The 23,858-nt window shown below is 42.5% G+C and overlaps 1 protein-coding gene across 1 annotated transcript; it reads left to right on the top strand.

The window, feature by feature from the left end:
* Nucleotides 1-2,065: 2,065 nt before the first annotated feature.
* On the top strand, nucleotides 2,066-21,882 carry DHTKD1 (dehydrogenase E1 and transketolase domain containing 1; the record flags this gene model as incomplete). The annotated part of the gene is made up of 17 exons (XM_062020013.1): nucleotides 2,066-2,228; nucleotides 4,028-4,183; nucleotides 5,177-5,388; nucleotides 7,149-7,343; nucleotides 7,658-7,927; nucleotides 10,375-10,546; nucleotides 11,797-11,995; nucleotides 12,871-13,183; nucleotides 14,743-14,827; nucleotides 15,478-15,617; nucleotides 16,081-16,231; nucleotides 17,219-17,325; nucleotides 18,382-18,546; nucleotides 18,889-18,971; nucleotides 20,094-20,263; nucleotides 20,780-20,865; nucleotides 21,337-21,882. Coding segments are annotated over 17 exons (2,769 nt in total), but the record flags the coding sequence as incomplete, so codon positions are not given.
* Nucleotides 21,883-23,858: the final 1,976 nt, after the last annotated feature.

The raw sequence follows: 23,858 nt of genomic DNA, 5'->3' as shown, positions 1-23,858 counted from the left end.
CTGATAGCTGCTATTTGACATATTTGCTTAAGAACTGTGGAAAAGTATTTCATCATCATGCAATCTGTGTGCAACATTTGTCTTTTTCCCCAAGAACAGAACAGAAATATTTAACTATATCAACAGTTTCTGCTTCTGTACCGTCAACTCCACAATATCACACAATGTTGCAAAATTATTTTCAAAGTTCTTTTGTTCTAAAATACATTGAAAAAATATCAATATTCAAAGTCACATTTCTAGTATGCTTTACCTTCTAGAATTATATCCTTTTGCCTTCTTTGCAGCTTTAAAAGTCATGACTCACTGTTATTTTTCGCCCAATTTGGCTGTTAGAGATCTGCATAAAACCAACAATACAGGCCTCAAGGAACACCAGTGGCCTCTCTCCAAGAACTAAGAGTATCATAAAATCCCTGGCCAACTGTGGTGTCATAACTGATTCAGTTGCAAAATCCAGTTCCACCTGTTCCAAAAGCATATAACCACAGTCTGATTTGAAGAAAAAATCCCCTCTTTGATTTCCCCGTTGTGAAGGCAATCTACAAAGTAGATTCATGGGCACAACCAGGCCTGTACTTGCCAGTATCCTTCCTGCCTCCTAGGCCTGCATTCACAGAAAGTTTATAGAAGTGCAGAATGTTTGAGCTTGGAAGGGACTTCGGGAGGTCACCTGGTCCACTCCTGCCTGCTCAACCAACACTACTTAGAGTCAGTTGTCCAGACAGGTTTTGAATATCTCCAAAGACGGAGACTCCACAATCTCTCTGGATATTCTGTTCAAGCATTTGTAAATGTACTGTACTCACTGTAAAAAGATGTTTCCTGATGTTCAGATGGAGCCTCCAGTGTTTGAGTTTATGCCCATTGCTTCTGATCCTGTCACTGAGCACCACTGAAAAAAGCCTGGCTCAGTCTTCATTTCACCTTCCTTTCAGTTATTTACATGTTTTGATAACAACCTGCTGCACATTCTCTTCTCCAGTCTGAATAGTCACATCTCTCAGTCTTCCTCATATGTGAGATGCTCCAGTCTTTTTGCTATATTTCTGGCCCTTCATCAGATTCTCTCCAGTATGTCCATGTCTTTCTTGTGTTGTGGAGCCCAGGACTGAACAGATGTGGCATCACCAGTGCTGAGCAGAAGGGATCCGCTGGCAATACTTTATGTAATGCAGTTCAGGATACCATTCACCTGCTTTGCTGCAAGGTTACACTGCAGGTTGCAGGATGTTGCACTTCTTGCTGAACTCCATAATGTTCCTGTCAGCCCATTTCTCCAGCCTGTCAAAGTAGCACTTCTGGATGGCAGCATGACCCTCTCATTTATCAGCCACTCCTCCCAGTTTTATTCCATCTGCAAACTTTCTGAGGGTACACTTTATCCAGTCATCCAGATCATTACTGACCATGGCGACAGACCCTTGGGATACACTGCTCCAGCCTCCAACTAGACTTTGCACCACTGATCACCACCTCTGAGACCCAGCTACTTCATCAGTTTTCAATCCACCTCACTACCTGCTCATCCAGCCCATACATGAACTGCTTGTGTTTGAGGATCTTATGGGAGACTGATTCATAGGCCTTAGAATCAGAAAGACAAATACCCATTGCTCTCCCCTCATCTCCCAGGCCGGTCACTAGAAGTTGGTCAAGCGTGCTGCAGCCATGTTGGCTACTCCTGGTGACTTTCTTTTCCTTCTTGTGTTTAGAAGTGATTTGCAGGCACTTGAAAACTTTAGATGAAGCTTTTAGATGTTATTAAAACTTTGTTTTTCTAAAGGTCATGTCTTTTTTTCAGTAGGTTTTCCAGAGCTGATGAGATTACTATGTCCAGCATACTGCACACACAGGATTAAACTTCCACATGTTTCAGGAGAGTCTGTTTAATAGCAAGGTTCGAATAGGAAATACCAGGACACTGGAACAGACTTCTGAAGTCGCTGCAAGGAGCAGAGAGACAGATTCCAAGTGTACACACAGAGCCGGCCCGGCGCCAACGCGGGGGCGGGCGTGGGGGCGGCGGCGGCGGCGGGGCCGGCGGTTGGCGGGCGGCAGCGCGGCGGCGATGGCGGCGGCGGGGAGCGCGGCGCGCTGCGCTCTGTGGCGGGGCGGCCTGCGGCGCTGGTACCGCACCGAACGGGGTGTCTATGGCTATAAGCCGCGCCAGGCGGCGAGCGGGCGGCCGGCGGAGCCCCGTGGCGCCGGGGCGAGCGGCAAAGCAGGTCGGATAGTCCCGTTGCCCTCTGTTTGCCAGCGGGGCTGCGCTGGGTTGAGGGAAGGGTGGCGGGGGCTGCCCCGGGGGCGGGGGGCTGCTCGCCCCGCCGCGACGAGGAGGGAGGCTGAGCTCTGGCCGTGGCCGCAGCCCCGTTCTCGGGCCCACGTTCCCCTCAGGGAGGCGATGGCTCCGCGAGCGCTGAGGGGCCCAAAGTCCGGGGGCGTTGGAGCGTCAATGTGAGGTGCTTTGTATTGCGTTGTCGAGGGCCTGGTGGGTTTTCGGTTGCCGTGAGGCAGAGTTTGCGTGCCCTGCTCGGGCTGAGCTGCCCAAAGTCCTGTGCTTCGGTTTCCTGGGAAGTCTGCGGAAGACCTTGCTTGCTCCGTGGGCTGCAAGTGTTCCGGAGTGCATCGACTGATGAAGTTACTTTAGCGGTGCGCTCTTGTAGAGTTTTACTGCTCATACCTGTGCTGTGTGCCTGTGATTTTTCTATTTTATATTATGATGCTTGAACTAAGTACAGGTAACTCTCACCTGTAGCAATACCTGGTGCATTTAGCTCAGTTTTATCGTACAGAAACATATTTTCCAGCAGAAAACACTCCGGGGTTGGAATGTCATCTGTGAATTAACACCTCAGGAGGCTCCAGTAAGAATGAAGTCCATTGCTCAGAAACAGGAGTGAAACCCATGTTAGCATCCAGACAGAGTCTGATCACCAAGTAGGCTCCTTGTTAAACAAGGAGAGGGTTAATGAATTGGTATATTATATTTTAAAAATTAGTTTATAATGTCTGTCTTGCTGAGAGTGTTGTGCGAAGTGTCAGGGTTATTTATGGTCTTCCGTTTCAGAATCCGTTAGAGAAAGGAACCTGTTTTGAATGGGCTGAGTGTAAAAGTGTAGCAGAGTGCTGGCAATGGACATGGGCATGTCAGAGAAATAACTTTGTGAAATTGCATTGTTTTGGAATATGAAGGTCTTCAGACCTGAATGCTATCAGTGTTGTGTCTTTTACGAGGGTGAAAAAAACACCCACATTAGAAATGTGTTATAGACTGGTTCATACAATTAATTCATAGGAGATTCTCGTTGCAATATATTTGATTGGTTTACAGTTTATGGAGATGGTCTATGGCATGTGCTCAATGACAGCGATGTTTGCAAAACATTTCAGCTGGTCGAGTTTCATGTCAGTATTTTGGGTGATATCAATTCAATATACCTGCAACAGCGTGTTGCTGGTGTGTGTTGAAAAATATATTGGCATATTTGATGTTGAAAAATATATTGGCATATTTGAGTTTTTAATATGTCTGGCTCAGCACCTGCACAAGCTGGTGACTCCTGCAAACACCTGTAGGAAGTGATGCTGTAGGGCCCAAATTATTATTAAGACCCCATCTTCCTGTCATTACAGCAAAGAACAGGGAAGCACAAGTGATATGATTTGAGTTGGCTGAGGAAATAAGATTTTGCACATTGGTACTATGCCATTCTTGAGTTGAACATACTTGATTTGAAGAGATATGAAGCAAACTAAAGTAGCTTTGCATATGTTTACAGAAGCCTAACTGTGGGAAGTGATGGGGGGAAATCTAAAGTGTTCTTACTTGAACATTGGATGGGCATGCAGATTTAACAGTTTGAGGATGAGAGCTGTTGAGGGATGATAAGGTGAAAACAATTGTGTTGAAAAACTATCTTTCCAGACAGAACCTTGATGATTATCGGTGGACAGAATACTCCTGTGTTGGTGCTGTAAATGGATTAAATGTGATCATATGTTCTGCTTTGGTTTTTTGTTTTAGTTGACCATGCTCTTGCTCGTTTAATAACTGCATATGCTGAACATGGCCACAAAGCAGCCAAAATAAACCCACTGTTTGCTGACCAAGCTGTTATGAACATAGTACCTGAAATCCAAGAGTTGGTGGAAGTTCTCCAAGGACGTCTCATTACCACAGGTAGGTCTGCAGCCTTATCACAGTAAGTTCTCTTCATGGGTGATTGATTGAGAGGCTGTGGCCTCTGCGGAACAGACAAACATTGAATAGTGGTTCAATCAGTAATGAACTGTTGGACAGAAAATTGTTAACTTCAGCCTATTTATATGTTGCAGCAGTCAAGTAATGAATGGCTCCCTTCTGTCATCTTTGGAAATCATGAAAATTTCTACTTGTTCTTACAGCTACTGAAGTTATACATTAATTTTTTGTGTTACTGTAATGTTCTGTGATTTACCATAATACTTAACTCTGTAGTGAAGCTGCCAGCACAGTGGAGCAGAAATCAAGACTTTTCTTTTCTTGGATCTGTTAGACTGTCACTGTGATCTTGAACAAAGGAGAGTCTCTCCCAGAATCACAGAATCTTAAGGGTTGGAAGGGACCTTGAAAGGTCATCTAGACCAACCCCCTGCCAGAGGAGAACCACCTGGAGTAGGTCACATAGGAACTTATCCAGGTGGGTTTTGAATGTCTCCAGAGGAGGAGACTCCACAACCCACCTGGGCAGCCTGTGCCAGTGCTCACTCACCCTCACAGTGAAGAAGTTTTTCCTTATGTTTCTTTGAAACCTCTTATGTTCTCTCACCATGTTTTATTTTCTCCATCTGCAAAACAGACGCTTATTTACTTCTGATGCAGCAGGGATGGGAGCTCATCGCTGAGCCACAAGATACTGAGTGCTGTATTGAGTTACAAAACCAGTGACTTTGTGTCATTCATAGTAAACTCTTTCAGAATGGCATTTTAAGCACTTTACAAATAAGCAAGAGATCCTTGTGTTATTAACACTGAAGTGCACTTAAAAATACTTTGACTTTTGTTTTTAAATGGAAGAAAGGAAGACATTAGTTTATATGCTCAAAATGTTAATGTAATTGCAGGAAAACAATTTAGATCTTAGTGTTTTCCCCTTCTCCCCCCAAGTGGTTAATTACATTTATTTCCCATCAGGGCTTCTAAACATGGGAAAAGAAGAGGCTTCCCTAGAAGATGTGTTGGCTTACCTTGACCATATATACTGCGGGCACATTTCCATAGAAACAAGCCAGCTTCCAACTTTGGAGGAGCGAGAATGGTTTGCTAAAAGGTTTGAAGAGCTAAAACAGGAAGCATTTACACCTGAGGAAAAAAAGCACTTGTGCAAGCTGATGTTGGAGTCACAGGTACTTTGTTCACTATTACTGGACTGTGATAGTCATGAAGTCTTGTCATGAATCCTTTACTGCTTCAGATGTTATTCATGCAGAAGAACAGTTGTTATCTAATTAAAACGTATAGTGTGTGTAATATATATTATTGTAGCATATATTTGTTATCATCTGGAGATGAAAATCTGACCCTACAAACCCATGAGAAATTGAGTATCCAAAGTGAGATTCTCTTAGGCTAGTGTTCTGACAGCTTCTATTAAATGTTACTGGTGGGAGTGCAAGGTTGTGCAGAGCATTATGAAGTTTTGTGCTCTAGTGTAGCTGTTCTGTTTTCTTTTCACCCTCGTGCTGATCTGCTTTACTAGCTTGAAATTATGATGTTCCTCAAGGTTTTGGGAGAACAAAACAGCTGGGCTGCGCTGTTAGCTGTATAGCACTGGTAAATTTGCTGATTTTCAGCAAAGGAACCTTTGTTTAATACACATGCAAAATATACAGAGACAATTTGTTCTAATACTTTTGTACTGTAAAAAAAAATTCTTTTTTTCCCCCTCTTCTCCCCATTTTATCCAGAAGGATGGAAAGGTAGAAGAGCAGGATATGTGAAGGTGTCCCTGTTTCCAGTTTTCCAAGTGGAAGGAGTGTTAAATGTAATATTTACCAATGACTACACAGAAGTATGTGGCACATTTTTAACAGTTTCTTGCCTCTTTGGCAGTTAGAGGAATTTGACATTGACAGAGGAGGTTGACATCAGGACGCTGATGTATGCCATTTTGATTTCAGTATGACCAGAACTGTAGTTGGAGTGTTTCCCTGTCAGGAAAAACTGCTTCTAGATGGGACTAGAATACACTATTCCTTAGAACTAAGTGTTACTTAACTAGAAGGTATTTGACAGTTGGCTCAGATCTTTGGCTCAGTCTTCTCTTCTCAGTTATAGGCTTCACTTATTTTCAGTCTTCAGTTGCAGAACATTACAGACACTTGCAGGGCTTCCAAAACTGTGCAACTTAGGAGAGCTGTCCAAGAGTAGATGGAGTGAAGTGGAAGGAGTGAGAGGAAAATGGAGTAAATATAGATTAATTTATTTTCCTTCTCTTAGGCATTCTTCTACCTATGTACTAATGACTGTGTCTAACAGTGATCAAAATGAAATGCTATGCTTCTTTAGCATTTTGCATCGCAGGATAGTTGAGGTTTATACCATAAAAGAACACTGTTCCTTAATTTCCACCTAAAGTAGGTGAATCATCAAGGAACTTGTAAATTGCTCTACTTTATATTTGTTCATGCATCTCTTTCCATGTTAGATTGAGATAATTTGGTCCTCAATCCAACATTTGTCTGTGTAAGAGGAGATAAGAGAGCATTACTTGTAGTCATCATAGCTTCTGGTTTTGGCTTTGTGGGTAGAGAAGGAGATCATAGAATCACAGAATGGTAGGGGTTGGAAGGGACCTTCAGAGATCATATAGTTCAACCCTCCTGCTAAAGCAGGACCACCTTGATCAGGTTGCACAGGAACATGTCCAGGTGAGTTTTGAAAACCTCCAGAGAAGGAGCCTCCACACCCTCCCTGGGCAGCCTGTGCCAGGGCTCCCTCACCATTACAGTAAAACAGTTTTTCTTTATGATGGGGTGAGACTTTCAATGGGGATGCTTAGGTTGGAATGCCCTAAAGGCACAAACATAAATTGTATTTCAGTTTTATAAAAGGAAGACTGCTGCTTAAAATAGCCTGTATACTGAAGTCCTCCTGTTTTTAATAGGAGTTTGATCACTTCTTAGCTACAAAGTTTGCTACAGTGAAGCGGTATGGTGGCGAAGGAGCAGAGAGTATGATGGGTTTCTTCCATGAGTTGTTCAAGATGTGTGCGTACAGCGGCGTGACGGATATCATACTTGGAATGCCTCATCGCGGGAGACTTAATCTGCTCACGGGTTTACTTCAGCTTCCACCCGAGGTGAGAGATTTATAATCACATTGATGGCTGTTCCGTGCCTAGTTTCTTTGCAACAAAATAACACTCCCCAAAGTTTATCATGTTGCAAATGCTAGAGCAATAAAAAAGTTACCTCTATGAGAGTGTTTTCCCCTCCTGTCAGCACTTTAGGTAAGTGTCCCCAGGAGAAGAGCTCTAATGGAGGGTTCAATGTGCTGTTACCAGAAGTGTCCTTGCAGTTTCAGGAGTCAAAGAGCATACTATTCTCTAAATGTTTTTCTTTCAATGTGTCAATGAATCTGAAAGGGGTTTTAACCGGCTTTGTTTCTGTGCAGGTCATGTTCCGTAAGATGCATGGTTTGAGTGAGTTTCCAGAGAATTCACCAGCCATTGGGGATGTTCTTTCCCACCTGACATCTTCTGTAGATCTTGACTTCGGTTCCCACCGACCTGTGCATGTCACCTTGCTACCTAATCCCTCACACTTAGAAGCCATCAATCCAGTGGCCGTGGGCAAGACACGAGGAAGGCAACAGACTCTGCTAGATGGAGATTACTCCCCCGAGAGCTCTGCACAGCCTGGAGACAAAGTGATTTGTCTGCAGGTATTTTACTTAAAATCTGTAACTAATCTTTGTAAGACTTCCTGCACTCGTGTGTCAACAGGAGTAGTGTCTATAGAAATGTCAAACAAAACCGAATTAATGTAGAATATCAAGAACTGGAGAAAGGGAAGGTTTCCAGGTGACATACATGATGACACTTAAACAATTCCACTTCTAAAGCAACAAAGAGAGCACAAAATGTTATGAAAACTGGAGGCAAGTTGGAGTTCTGATTATTCTTAGTAGAAGAACAAAAAAAAGACATTGGGACATGTAAGTGCAGGTTCTGATGTGTCTTCTCAAACTTCAGTGCAGTTACATCAGTTAGTTTGATATTGTTGCTGCTTAGATTCTGTCTGTCTCATAATGCTAGATCTTCCCTGTGTAGTAATGACACTATTATGCCTCTTTAAACAAAGATTCTTCAGGATAAATGAACCCTCCCTATGCAAGAAAATATATTCTTTTTTATTTTTTGAAGGAGCAAGTGGTTGGGAGGGTTGCACAGTAGAAAAGAACATTTAACTCCAAGCTAGCCTATAATAGCAAGTTGACCTGAAGCATTCCCAAAAGAAAATAAATGTTTCATGTAACATGAACATCAGTACTAGTGATTGTATGTTTAAGAAGTCCAAGAGTTACATTATAGAAAAGGCACTTTTTTTAACATAGTGACTGTTAAGGGCTCTCATTCAGCTAATGGAGAAGAAAGGGATGAAAGCAAACACTTACTCTTTCAGAATCTTGGTTTGGAAGTTTCTCTTGGGCTTTCTCTTCTTGTAGTGCTTTCTCTCTGGAAACACAAGTAGAGAAACTGAGGTTTACTCTGCTATTCTATTCTTCCACTAATCTGTGCGTCAGAGCTTGAGGGTAAAAAGAGTGAAGATCAGCTCAGGTGCCAAGTATTGGTGGTGAGCCTAGTTGTCCAAGGTCTGAAGATCATATTTTTTGGACCTTCAGCATGCTCAGAATGCGTGAAGACTATAAAAGTCTTTTCTCTTAATCACCATGGACACTTCTGCAATATGTCATTGTCCATCTCTGCTGAAGAGTGGCTTATTTTTCACCTTCCCATATACCTTAACGCCACTTCCTAGACATTGGACAACTACTGGTGTTTATGATTTGAAATGAAATCTGAGAGTAAGGTCTCCCTGAAATAAATTTCTTATTTCATGTTCCACTGTTAGGGTCACTATTTGATGAATTGCTTTTATGTTCTTGCTAATGCTGACCAGAAAAAACCTCACAACTGCTAGAATGAGTAAAATCCTACCTGCATTACAGGAATTTGGTTGTCTGTGGTTTCAGATGCATATGGCTAGTGTTGTGTAGTTGGATAGTCACGCTATCTTCAATGCTTTAATGCTTTGCAGTGTACCAAAGGCCATAAAGTTCTTTCAAATGTTCTAGGGCTTTCACTCAAAGCATATCGCTGAGGTATCTCACCTTCTTAGGCAGCAGAGGAAACCAAAAGGGGGAAGTGAAACCCCAGCATTTCAGGAACAAGTGTAGTATGGTAAAGTGTAGAGTGGGGATGCTGTGCTCTCTCACTTGCAGTAGTTAACTTCGGTTTACTGTCATGCCTTCCAGGTGTACTTGCACCTCCGAAAAGTCTCTTAAGGCTCAAAATCATTATCTCACAATTAGAACTGTCATCTGGCTTCAGTAAGAAACTGTGTCAACGTGCATAGTGACTTGGATCTGCAAAGGATCAAATCTGCATTCTGAGGAAGCTGTGATTGTATTTATCAAGGGAAAACTTTCTCTAGTTTCAAAACATTGAAATGCTAGATGATAGTCACTCTAGAATCCAGCTTTTTTGGAAACTGGGATTGTATATCAGAGCAGTCTCTCCCTCCCCTTCCAAACTTTTTATTTACAACATTTATTTTCAGTTTTGAAATGTAACAAAGAACTGAGGTTTTATTTCCTTCTCAAAGCTTTTATTTGCTTTTAAGTACTTCCATTTAGTTACTTTTCCACTGTTGTTTTTCTCTTGTTGTGTCTGTTCTTGTCTGTGTTTGTAAGGTGGGAGTTAGCATAAGTCCCAGTTCACCAGCATTTAACTGTGAGCAAAGTGTATGGTGAATGCTGTGGTGATTGGCTGCCTTTTGTTCAATGCACAGTGACTTGCTGCTGACTGCTGCAGCTTTGCTATACTCAGGCTGGGGAGTCAGTCTGGCAAGCTTATAGTCAGTTCCAGTTAGGAATTACATCAGGCAGTTGTGGGCAGATGTTGGCTGCTATGACCTTTTGTATTGATAAAAACTAGATAAAAACTCTCAAATCACGAAAACAGTATGAAAGGGGTTCAGCAATGGGTCTGGCTGAAACTATCAGTTTTACCTATTCAATTTAAAAGGTCTTGCTTACGGAGTTATGGTTTGATTTTGCTGTTCATCCAGTGTTTTCTAATCTTTTTCCATCTTCTTCCTCTAATGTAGGTTCATGGTGATGCTGCTTTCTCTGGGCAAGGGATTGTTCCTGAAACACTGACGCTCTCTAATCTACCACATTTCAGAGTTGGTGGGAGCATCCATTTGATTGTTAATAACCAGCTGGGCTATACCACTCCTCCAGAGAGAGGAAGATCATCTCTGTACTGTAGTGATATTGGTATGTATAACTGAATCAGAAGGAAGATTGACTGCTGTGTCAAAAAGGGTTTTTAACTCCTATGTGAATATAAGCTATGCTATGGGCTTTTTATACTAAGTGCCTGTCAACTCTAGGTAGTTAGATTAATCTATCACCATTTTCATGATAGAGTAGAAATTAGAATTATTATTACCTCCTACTAGCAAAAATTCAGATGCTAAAAATATGCCCTCCCCTGAGTGCTTTATGGCAAAGGCTAAATATCAAGGGAAAATCTTGTCACATTTTTACAGGATGTTATCAAATATTTGCAAGGTTACTCTGAAATCTCTCTAACTCCTGTAATTTCTGACACGTCATTGACAGCTTTTAAAAATGTCATGGAGTGTATAATAGACTTATTTTGAATATGTCTTGTTAAATGTAATCAAAATCATTCCAGTGTGTTTTGTGAGCAAGATTTCTAAGTCAGATACTTCTTTATTTTTCTATTTTATTTTTTTGTTGGGTGAGCTCGTTGCGTTTGTAATTGAAAGATGAGGCTCATGCCATTTCTAGTCTTTTGTTTTGGACTGGTCTTTCTTAGTGATGAACAGATGCACTATAATCAGTGCCCATTTGAGCTTCAGGATTTTGCTAGGGAGGGAAACTTGACAAGGTCAGGAATGGCTAAAGTATCTTAATTTCCTAGAATTCGAGCAGATAAAGTACAAGAGGAGCACTCTGCTGGGAATATTTGCAACTAAATTGTCATACAGGAGAGGGTGTTAAGAAGTTTGAATTTTAGTGTCCTCTTTAACGAAGAGACTTTGCTCCCTGGAGAAGCAGTGGATAGAATGACAAAGGAGAAGATAATTTCTGGCCTGTATGAATTCACAGCAGTGTTAGCTTAGGATAACAAAGGAAATAAACCTCAGGTTTTGTTTGAAAGAGAAGCAATCAAATAGTATTCTTTCACTCCCTGAAGAATTCCATCCAGATAAATAAAGTGTAGAAACTGTATATAGAAAGTCCTCTGGGAATCTTGTGCTGATATAGAAGCTGTGCTTCAAATGTGACAAATACAACAGGTTGGGCTAATTGCACTTTATCTTGGGCAAGACTCCTTACCCCAGTTCTCATCACAGAGAGCATCTGTTGTAGATCTGTTTTTGTGAAATACACTTTATGTGAGTTGTATGTAGTTTTCAACTGAGTAGGTGTGTGTCCAGTTTCTTTGGAAGGGGTTGGATGTGATTACTGTTTTTATGTTTTGAATCCCTGGGCAGGTAAAATTGTTGGCTGTGCAGTTATCCATGTGAATGGGGATGATCCTGAAGAAGTTGTCCGTGCCACGCGACTGGCTGTTGAGTACCAGCGCCAGTTCCGCAGGGACGTGATTGTAGACTTGTTGTGCTACAGGCAGTGGGGCCACAATGAACTCGATGAGCCGTTCTTCACCAACCCCACCATGTACAAAATCATCAGGTAAGGATAACACTACCCAAAAAGTACTTGAGTCTACACCAACTCCGTATCAGCTGCTACTATAATAGAGATCTCTATATAATGAAGACCATTTGCCATACCAAGTCTTAATGTAAGTGTAGCTGCACCATCAGCAACGCTTGACTGGTGTGGAACTGATAATGAGATATTAATGAAGATAAGCACTAGTGTTAGTTCTGAAAGAAATCCTCAATGCCTCTTGGGGAACAATCTTGCACATAGCCCTTGGATTTCAAATTCATGATCACAAGTAATCAGAAGGCAAAATTGTCTTTTGTGTGCCAGAGGGAAGCGTAGATAATGTTGCAGTGTGAGCAGGAAGCCAGTATGACATTTGTTTTGTCTTTGCCTGATCATGCTGACTCCAATGAAGACTCCTATTAATCAGCATTTAAGTGGATTCAGATTCCATCCTTTTCTTCAAAGAAAAATATACATAAAAACCTAGTGCCAGTAAACTCTGGAATTTCAGGTAAAGCATTTTCGGAGTGGATGTCTTGATTATCAGCTAGTACTGAAAACTGCCGATTTGTGTGAAGAAAATACGCATGATAGCACAGACTCAATCTAACTGGGAGGTTTTTTTTGACTTGCTTTTACCTGTAACTGCCAGCTGTAGGTACTTTTGTTTTTAAAATAAAGGACTGTTTTTAAAAGAAAGGACTGCACCTATCCAAGATAATTGTTATCTCTCCAGAAGAAGCAGGAAAGCAAATTTGGTGCCAAGTGAGTATAATGTACCAGGCCATTGTTTATTTTAGTTTTCTGTGGTACCTGACAGTAGTGTTTTCTTGTTCTGCAGTGACACTCTTTTCAGGCTTAACATCTGTGGGGTTTGATTCTGTACCTGACAGATCGCGTAAGAGTATCCCGGACACATATGCAGAACACCTAATAGCTGCTGGGCTCATGACTGAGGCTGAAGTATCTGAGATAAAGACAGCATACTATTCTAAACTAAACGATCATCTTGCCAACATGACTTTGTATAGTCCACCTCCTACCAACCTGCAGGCTCACTGGAAAGGCTTTGTTGAGCCTTCTGCTAAAATCACCACTTGGGACACAGGTATGCCTGTACCGCTTCTGCAGTTTATTGGAGTCAAGTCTGTAGAGGTGCCTGAGGAGCTCCAGATGCACAGCCATCTTCTGAAGACCTACGCGCAGGTCAGTAGGGCATAATGATGCTGTAGTCCCATTGCTCAAAGATACAACCAGGGACAGGCTGTCAGTTAGAGAATGTATAGTGTTCGCTGGGAAAAGCAGCTCACTCTCTTCTTCAGGGCTGGGATTAATCCATTTTTCCTCCAGTTTTAAAATCATAGCCTCTCCTTCAAATCTGACCACATAGTTAATATTGCTATTTCAACAATATTTTGTTGCAATGAAGAAAAAAGCTTATATAAAATACAGTTTTTTAATTCTTACCAGTAAGAGAAGCTATTACAGTAAATTACTATCACTTACATACTTTCTAATGAGAGACTTTGTAATTACTGTCACATACAGCATTCTGGGATGCATTAAGAAGACTGTGGGCAGCAGGTCAAGGGAGGTTCTGCTCCTCCTCTACTCTGCCCTGCTGAGGCCTCATCTGAGTACTGTGTCCAGTTCTGGGCTCCTCAGCTCAAAAGCGACAGAGAACTGCTGGAAAGAGTCCAGCGCAGGGCCACCAAGGTGATCAGGGGACTGGAGCATCTTCCTTAGGAGGAAAGGCTGCAGGAACTGGGGCTGTTCAGTCTGGAGAAGAGGAGACTGAGGGGAGATCTTATTAACATTTACAAATATCTAAAGGGTGGGTGTCAGGAGGTTGGGGCAGCCCTTTTTTCTATTGTATCTAACAACAGGACAAGGGGTAATGGGATGAAGCTGGAACACAAAAAGTTCCATTTAAACATAAGAAAAAAATATTTTCCCATGAGAGTGAGGGAACAGTGGAACAGGCTGCCCAGGGAGAGTGTGGAGTTTCTTTTCTTGGAGGTCTTCAAGACCCACCTGTATGTGTTCCTGTGCAACCTAATCTAGGTGGACTTGCTTTAGGAGGTGGGTTGGACTAGATGATCTCTGAAAGTCCGTATCAACCCTACCATTCTATGATTCTATGATTCCTTGTACTTTGTGAGAGAATGAGTAGGGAACTTGGTAATAGTGTACAAAGTTTCTAAAGCAATTAGTGAGTGTTTCTGCATGTATAGACCATGCTCAGGTGTCTGGTTGGCAGCCATAGAGAGGCCATATGGATTGAATATTTCAGAAAAGTAATGTTCTTATCTTCCCAGCCCAAGGCAAGAACACCATGGCTGGGGATGCTTATTTGTCTGCAGTTCTGTAGGCCAGAATAGGGAAGAATTTTGTAGTCTGAAATACGCCTGGCATGTTTCAACATCTGTTACCCAGACAAACCAAAAGTCTGTCAAGAGTATGCTCTGTGTCATGCTAAGGTTTTTAATTTTTTTAATCTAAGATCTCATTTGTCAGTTCACATTTTGTTCACTAGGAAGTAAACATGTAGTTCAGCTGTGGTTCTGTGGGCTGCAGTGTCAGGATGTGCTGAAATGAGACACCGTGTGTTCCAAACCAACATAAGCTGGCTACGGGAACATAGCATTTCTCTGTATGTTTTGTTTTTATTTCCCTTAGCTTCTAATATTGATCTGTGCCAGCAGAAGAGCTACTGGTGGAAAAAAGACAAAAAAGTAACTTTTCCTTGTTGTTTGCTTGTTTAGTCAAGAGTTCAGAAGATGGAGGAAGGAGAAAAGCTGGACTGGGCAACAGCTGAATCTTTAGCGTTTGGTTCACTTCTGAGCCAAGGTAAGAGGCAACCAGACAGCAGGCAATCAAATATTTCTGCTTTGATAGCAGTCAGGTATAGCATTAGACTTTGTACGTGTTTCTACATCCAGAGATTGATATGATGTATAAATTAGCCAATTTACATTTGTATAGTACTAAGAAAAGGTAAATTTGAATCCCATATGTCACTAATATTTATAGATTGAGTGCTAAATGTCTTCACAGACATTTGTTGCTCCCTCCCAATCCTCCAAAACATTGTGTAGAGCTGACACATGAGCAGTGCAGCTGACATCAGTGAGGCTTCCCAAGTACTTTCAAGAGTATGTTTCAAACTTCTTTTCCCTACTCTCTATGCTGAATCACATCTCCATTTACACATGATACAGGGTGTGCATATTTTGCTGTTTGCTTCAGTAAATTGAACCACTTACTACAAAATAATAATTGGCTGCAGAGAGAACACAGAAAAGTCTGAGCATCTCTCTGCTTGTGAGTTGGAGGTGCTGCTGGTTAAGAATTCCATCTCAGATTTGATGTTGCTGATAAGAGGAAATCCAAGAGGAGAGATAATCAGAAGTAACGTTTTTGAAGTGGGGAGCTATTGTCCTGCATGTTTTCTTTCTACGTGACCTGCTAACCCAGTGTTTTGTTCATTGCTTGGCAAGGGTTTAATATCAGACTAAGTGGACAAGATGTTGGCAGAGGAACCTTTAGCCAGCGACATGCCATGTTGGTTTGCCAGGAGACAGATGATACCTACATTCCTCTGAATCATATGTCCCCAGAACAGAAAGGTTTCCTAGAGGTAAGTGCTCTGGTCCTCAAGACAACCTTCTTTAAAGTATGTATTCTGCTTCAGCATAACTTGAGAAATATGTAGGTAGCCTGTGCCTTCTGGCAAACCCCAGCTAGAGAGACATAAAAACTGTCAGGGCACCTGCATTCTTTGTAGTTACTCTGTTTACAAATCCAACAAAGGACATTGCTTTTCCTTGAGAAAGCAGCTGTTCTTTTCCTCTCAATGTCTTCATTCTACTCTAGGTGGTCCTGCTCTGGCAGGGGGGTTGGACTAGATGATCTTTCAAGGTCCTTTCCAACCCTTAAGATTGTGTGATTCTGTAGTTCAAAAGAAAAAGAGGTGACCATCAGTTGCCTTTAGGAATGCATGTCCTCAGTGTGCCTAGCACTGACGTGCCTGCATCCAAAAGTCCTTAACCTTGACTTGTCTTCTTCCTCACTCACCCCTCCCAACAATTTCCTTTTGTTAGGTGAGTAACAGTCCCTTGTCTGAAGAAGCTGTTCTTGGTTTTGAATATGGAATGAGTATTGAGAGCCCAAAGTTACTGCCAATTTGGGAAGCTCAGTTTGGAGACTTCTTTAATGGAGCGCAGATAATATTTGACACTTTCATCTCTGGAGGTGAGTGTACGAGGATCTAATATATTTAAAAATTAGTCATTTGTACTAAGCACATCTTCAGAAAATCCTTCTTCTTTTCTCAAGAAGTCTTGTGAGCTTGCCTGTGTGGTTCTGGCTTTCATGAAGCTTTTTTCTGAAGACAATCCATCTGAAATGAAAGGCACCCCACCCTTGGCAGAAGATAGTCGTTCCCAAAGGACAGCTGGTTATACTTATGGCCTTTCTGCCCATCCCCCAGGCCTTTATTTTCATCTGTGTGCATGTAGTTGATAGCTGTTTAGGCTGTACCTTTCCTTCATGAGGCACTTGAAAAATTCCTGACACAACACAGAAGGAAAATAATGATTACTCAAATGATTAAAAAAACCACAATACCTTACAACCAGTCTCTAAGTGTGACTAGCATGTTTTCTGAGTGCTCAGATAAAAGAACACTATGAGCTGGAACATGCTGAGAAGATGCTAAGATACAGGTTTTGGGTAGTTCAAGGGAACTACCCTGTTGCTAGCACTGCTCTGTTAGCTGGGACTGGCTCACAGGGTGCTGCCTGGCTCACACCTGCAGAGGATCAAACAAGGAGTACACAAAATATGCAATAAATTATAGTTAAGGGTTTTTGTCTCTCTTTTAGGAGAGTTACCTTTGATGACCCCTTTTTAGTCAGGAGGAAAATTCCATTAAAAGGATTCTTACATACTGTGGTGATAGTTTAAACTAAGCTTTAAAATCTTCATGTGCTCCACATGAAAGCTTAAGTCTTTAGTCTTCTGGAAGCCCAAAATTACATGATAATTTCAGAAACTTCAGATCGTCTTATGTGTGCTTTTTCACTGTTGTGAAGCTCATGGCAAAATGCCAGCAGCACATTACAGGCTTGTATCTGGAGGTCTGGAAATCAGCTTTTCTTTTTTTCCCAAGTAGTTTGTGTTTTGTGACTGTGTTCTGTCTAAATTATTCTTTCCTTCCTCCTCATTTTGTGTTTCTAGGTGAGGCCAAATGGCTCCTGCAGAGTGGGATAGTAATTCTTCTTCCCCATGGATATGATGGTGCAGGTCCTGAGCACTCGTCCTGCCGGATGGAACGGTTCTTACAGGTACCTTACCACACTTCTGGGATTCACCTGTCCCCCATCACAGCACTGGCACTGAATGCTCTGGGAGTCTGCCTGCAAAATACCTTCTTCATGGGGTACCTGTTAGTGATAAGGGAAGCTGGAGACATTCCAAGGTCATACCATCATGATGAGACAGGAACGGATTGGGCTGAAAGTGGAGGAAAAAAGGGTACTGGGATGAGAAGGTGTAGGTCTAGAAGTGGTGAGGAAGCAGTTTTGGTTTAAATGCTGCCACAACAGCTCTGGTGCAAGACTCTGATTGAACCTTGTAAGAAATACTTGCTGTTCCAATCGCATCTCTATCACCTGCCTGAGTGGGTGTATAATGGGAAATTTCCTGACATGAGATTTGTGTGGTGCTTGCAGGGGCCTTGTGCCCTCTGCAGACAACCCCTGTGGGTTGTGCTTCAGTACTGCCTTCTGGCCTTTGATTGCTGCCCCTCAGTGATGTCACTGTGAGTCAGGCAGCAACATAGAATTGCTAAATTGCAAATAGCAGACCTCTAATGAACACTTACAGAAAACATTTTGGGGGCTGGCATCAGAAACAGGCAGCCACCCTCTTGATCTGTCACTAGCTATGCAGATCTGCCCACTAGGCACAGATCATACAAACAGAATGCACACCAACAGTTAGTAAGCCTGTGGCACATTTTAATTAAAAATAAATATAAAATAATTCCACTGTTTTGCCCTTGTGACTGTAGTAAGTAAATGAAAGCTGCTTCATCCAAGTAATGGCTTAAGCATGTTCAGAGGGTTGCAGATGCTCTGATGAAGTCATGGCACTGTCACAAAAACTGCCATGCCCTGGTTACAATATGCTAGAAAGAGGCACTTCAGGTATAATCTTAACAGTTAAATGCTGAAGCCATTTCTTCCACGAAGTTGTTCTTTTGTTGCAATCAATGTCTGAACTGCAATACTTGCTCTTCTCTTATACTAGTCAGCATACCTTATATACCTGGATTCTCTCTTGCATATTTGGCTCACTGCTTGCTTCTTGACAAGGTATTGCTGTGTCTCCTTATACAGATGTGTGACAGCTCAGAAGAGGGAGTTGATGGGGACCAGGTGAACATGTCAGTTGTACATCCCACTACCCCAGCACAGTATTTCCATTTACTCCGGCGGCAAATGGTCCGAAACTTCAGGAAACCTCTCATTGTCGCATCTCCCAAAGTGTTACTCAGGCTCCCTGTAAGCTGAAAGCTATTTTCCTTTTTCTTTTTTTTCCCTTCTCTTTTGCATTCTCTTTTTCTTTCTCTTTGTTCTTCCTCTGTATTCTCTTAACTCTGTTTGGGGTCAGATTGATGAGGTTTTGCCTATTTGGGGCAGGCTAGGTTGAGGATTAAAGCTGTGTGGAGGTGAGCTAAACGTAGAGTTGATTCTAAGTCTGGTGATATTCTTGAGAATCTTACCATCCCACCTTTTAACCATGGGAGTGGGAAGGGGAGGGAGAGGAAAGTACTTTGTACTTGCTAAAACCCTGTCAGGTTGCCTGCTGCAAGGTTTGGTAACTTCCAGCTCTCCCCTGTGTAGGCTGCTGTATCAAGTTTTGAAGAAATGGCCCCAAGAACAACATTCAAGCCTGTCATTGGTGACTTCTCTGTAGATCCTAAAAGGTAGCTCTACTTTCTTAGAAGAAAAGCTCAGAAAGGATGTCCTGTCCCTTTCTCCTACCTAACAGCTGAAGTTTGAGGTGATATGAGGTGATATGAAGTGATTTTTGGGGAAAAGCATTTTTTTATAGTGGGTGACTTAGTTTTACTTGGTTTTCTCCTTTTCTTCTGCTTATTTGTTGGTAGTTGCTGTATGAACCAATGGTTGCTTACTTGTTGGTAGCTGCATAATAGTTGAGGCTTTCAGCCCTTGCCCCCTCAGGGAGGCTGTGATTATCCAATGGCTGCTATCCTGTGCTGGGCCTGTTGGCCAACAGACACTGGGACCACCTGTATTCTGAAGAGATGCAGCATTTTGTTCTGGTGTTGGAACAACTGAGCTGATGAAGGGAAGCTGAAGCAGTAATAAATGGTGTGTGCCTGTCTCCCTCCCTTCACATAATTTAAAGAATCATGTTAACAATGGACACTTCTGGCCTTCATTTTTTTTTACTCTCAAGTTTTTTTATCTGGTCCTCGTCCCAGTGGTGCCTGAGTCTGACAGCATCCCTGATATTTGCATCCTCACACACAATCAAAAGGCTGGAAGTATCTTAACATCTTGATTTTTCTCAAGTTGGATGGTGAGGCACAAATGGTGAGGTTTATTTCCTTGCCTTTGTCCAGTGAGATTCAACAACCAGACCTCTCTGCCTGCTGGATGGTATTGTCTGTCTTCAGCAGGCAGTTCCTCTTTGGCATGGGAGAGAATTGTCCTCTGGAGGTCCTTCTCTCCCACTCTGGTTCATTCTCTACAGAGAGCAGACATGACTAGCTTCAAATAGGTGTTTCATTTTTCAATAGCTAAAGCTGAGAGATGTGTCCCCTTGTAAGGCAGGTTTCCCAGGATTACCAAAGAAACAAGACCTCTGAGCTCGGACATACTGTGCCCAAAGGTTAGTTTGCCAACTGTTGGAAGGGAGGGGGTGGGGGTAAAGGGAAGGCAAAGAAGAGACAAGGTAGCAATTTAGCTTCATACAAGTTGTCTTTAAAGCTTGGCTAGTTGTTTCTGTTGAAAGTGTGAAACTGTTCTGCACTGTGTTTCTGTACAATACTGTACTTGGAAACATTCTTGTTTTTCTTCAGTGTCACTCATGTAGTGCTGTGTTCTGGTAAGCATTACTATGCTTTGGTGAAGCAGAGAGAGACATTGGGAGAGAAACAGCACAACACAGCTATTCTGAGGCTTGAAGAACTGTGTCCATTCCCCTTGGAAGCTCTACAGCAAGAGCTGAGCAAATACAGTCATGCAAAAGGTCAGCCAGATTTTTACCTTGTATTTCTAGACTCTTTGAAGTACTGAACTAGATCTGTTGCACTTTAGAATGAAAAGTTGTAGTGGCTATTTCCTCTTTGCCCTTCTGCCCCATACAGCTTCTGTTTCTGGAGTGGGATAATGCAACTGTTTACCACTGGGCTCTTATAAGAACTTGTGTCTCTGCTATTTTTAGCTTCCATAAAGCACTACTAAAAATCCGAGTGAGCCATTTGGGGCATTTTTTGCATTGGTCTTTGCAGTCCAGCCCTTTGAGAAACTTGAAAATGCAGAAACGCAGAATGTACCCACAGTATACCCTTGTGCTAGACATACTTTTGGTTTGACTCTTCAGCAAACTGTGACCTACAAGGGAACTCAATCTAGCAAGCCTTCATTTCAAAGATAATGCCAAGACAGAAAAGGCAGAAGTATTACAAAAGAAAAACCTGTTTTTCTTGAGCTACTGAAAAGATAAAAAATGTGCATTTGTAATGTGCCCTTATCCTTACTTTAGTCTTCATCTGGAGTCAGGAAGAACCACAGAACATGGGTCCGTGGTCCTTTGTGTCACCACGGTTTGAAAAGCAGCTGGGGGTTAAGGTAAGATGCACCCATGGTGTTGTAGTCTTTAAAATGAAGTTTGAAGTTCTCCTTGAATGCTAAATTCTGTGGTGCACACAAAAACCAAATCCTGATGCCTCAACCAGATGTGTGTTTTAGTTTAAGCTGCTGAGGCTTTTCATAGCACTGTTTAGTGGTGATGAACAGGATTGGAGCTTTCTCTTACCCAGTGGTTCTGTCAAACAGACAGGATGATGGAAGATCTCAGGTAGGAAGCGACAAGCTTGAAGTGAGTCAGAGAAAGGTTCAAAGTTGCCATTTGATCTGGCGGATTGTGCACTATCATGTTCTTGGAGCTATGGTCTTTGGGGGTGGAAGATAACTTTCTGGTTTACTTCTAGCTGGGACTGCCCAGTGTCTGACAGCAGATAGCTCCATGGCATCAGAGGACCTCCAGGTGTGATCCTGTGCTTGTGCTCCATTAATCATTTCTCTTGACTCAAATTTCAGCTCCGTCTTGTGAGTAGACCTCCTTTACCAGCCCCAGCAGTTGGCATTGGAACCCTACACCGCCAGCAGCAGGAAGACATTCTTACCAACACATTTATCTAAGTTTTCAATGGATGGGCTACTCCTGCTGTCAGTGGTGTTTTGATACCTCCTCCTGTGAAGAACAAAAACCAAATTTTTTGAGAGAGAAACAAAAACTCTTCAGTTGTCCAAGATGGAGAAAGTTCTGCAATGGAAGAAGTTCTGGAATGATGAAGCATTTTTTTTCATGTAGAGGAATACCTGAAGATGAGAGGTGATGCCTGTTACTCTAGATACTTATTGTTCTCTTGTAGTATCTTCTACAAAACATCTTTTTTAAAGTAAAAAACAAAAAAAATCCAGTCCAGATGGCTATCACATACCTTCTGTCATGTTGCTTATCTGCACTCAACAGTTCCTTGGGATGGTGCATAGGTGGAAACAGTTTCCATTTCCACAGAAGTGTTAGTGCTGTTTAGTTGAATAAATCCCTTCCCATGACTGGGATGAGCCATTTCTCTAGCAGAGTGATGCAGAATTTCTCTTTATTTTTATTTTTCTTATGGGCTAGGAATGAAATTCTGAAGGATAACCTTGCCTTGCTTGCAGTTCTAGCTAAGGAAGTCATGGAGCACAATCAGCAGCCTTGACTCCACACTGATGCTTCATAAAATCAGACAGAAGAACAGACCCAGTGTGTTGAGTTTCACACGGCCTGATGTTAGTTGTTTCTTTTTTTGTTTAAGAAAAAATAAATTCATCTTGAATTTTGAAGGCACAAAACACCTGGAGTGGTGTGTCCATGTTAGTATGGATTGAAGAAACCTCATGGGCATTTATCAATTGCCGAAACATGGACCAGTGACTTCAGCTAGGAATGTTTGCAATGAGCAAGCAAGCTAACAAGATCTGTAATTTAAGCAATTTGTAAAGTAGGTATGGCTAAAAATCTGAACAAGGGGTGATTGGAAGAAACTTCATGAAATTCAGCTATTAGCCTAGCCATTAATTTGTAGATTATAATCTGCAAGATACTAGGCCAATTAATTACAGGCGTTTGTCAGGCTATTCAGGAAACTATGGGTGAAAGTAATTGCTGCAGGGTCACTACTATTTGTAAAACTGTCATTATATAAACTGTTCAAAAAGCCTTTCTCAGTGTTTTCAAATGAGAGAGGCTATTGAACATAATTCTTCAAAGATGTTTTAGCAAGGTCACGATTAAGAGGATTTCTTCTCAAGGAATGCAGAATAAAATCACTGCATAGATTCAAGGTTGGGAAGGAGACATAATCCTGCACATCTCTTATCCTTTCTTGGTAACTTAGCCTAGACCATGAAGAATACAAGCTTCTGTGTAGAATGAGTTAACTCAGAATAAATATGATTTAAAAATATCGTAGATAAATCCTGCAATAAATTATGATAACCCTCATGTTACAGTAGGCAATGCTCTGTAACAGCTGAGCAGAAGGTTTGATGCCTGCTTTGGTGGTACACATTCTCGGTGCAGGCATTCTATCAGGTTCACATCACTCACAGACCTGTGATTTTATCAAATTACCTATGAAATTATCACATCCATCCATTAACGTGAGTGGATTGAAGTACTAGGAAAACACGCCTGTACTGAACCACACAATCTGTGCTTTGCAAATAATGGAATCACTGGTTGGAAAAGACCTTTAATTGAGTCCAACCACTAACCCAGCACTGCCAAGCCCATAACTAACCCATGTCCCTCAGCACCTCATCCACATGGCTTTTAAATACCTCCAGGGATGGAGACTCCGGCCAGTGCTAGTGTCATAACAACCTCCTCAGGGAATAAATTCTTCCTCATCTCCAATCTAAACCTCTGGCACAACGTGAGGCCATTTCCTTTTGTCCTATCACTTGTTATGTGGGAGAATGATCCCCGCCTCACTACAACCTCCTGTCATGTAGAGTGATCGTGTCTCCTCTCAGCCTCCTCCAGACTGAACACCCCCAGTTCCTTCAGCTGCTTCTCATCACATTTGTGCTCCAGACCCTTCCCCAAGTCCAGTGCCTGTGTCTGGCCATGCTCCAGCATCTCAGAGTTCCTCTTGTACGGAGGGGCCTAACACTGAGCACAACACTCGAGCTGTGGCCTCAGCAATGCCGAGTGCAGGGCGACAATCTCTGCCCTGGCCCTGCTGGCCACACTATTGCTGATACGAGCCGGGATGCCCTTGGCCGCCGGAATCAATGTACCGACAACATCAATGAAACCTACGCGAAATCACAGAGAACTAAGAAGATACGGACAAAGCTGCCACTCGGAAGAAGATCGTTTCCTCTCCGCGCACAACGGGCCGCAGCCAGAGGCCGCGCTGAGCGGGTGAGGGGAGCTGAGGCCGGGGAGAGGGGAGCTGAGGGGCGCTCCGGGCCCGCACCTACCCCTGAGCGACAACCGCCGCTGCACGTCGCGCAGGGCACACTGGGAGCACGGCTGCAAGCGGGTCCTTCGGCCTCACGGC

This window comes from Colius striatus, chromosome 1, assembly GCF_028858725.1.
Source record: "Colius striatus isolate bColStr4 chromosome 1, bColStr4.1.hap1, whole genome shotgun sequence".
NCBI classification, from domain to species: domain Eukaryota; kingdom Metazoa; phylum Chordata; class Aves; order Coliiformes; family Coliidae; genus Colius; species Colius striatus.
The sequence above is the reverse complement of the archived record's forward strand: the minus strand, read 5'-3'. Positions and strand labels throughout refer to the sequence as shown.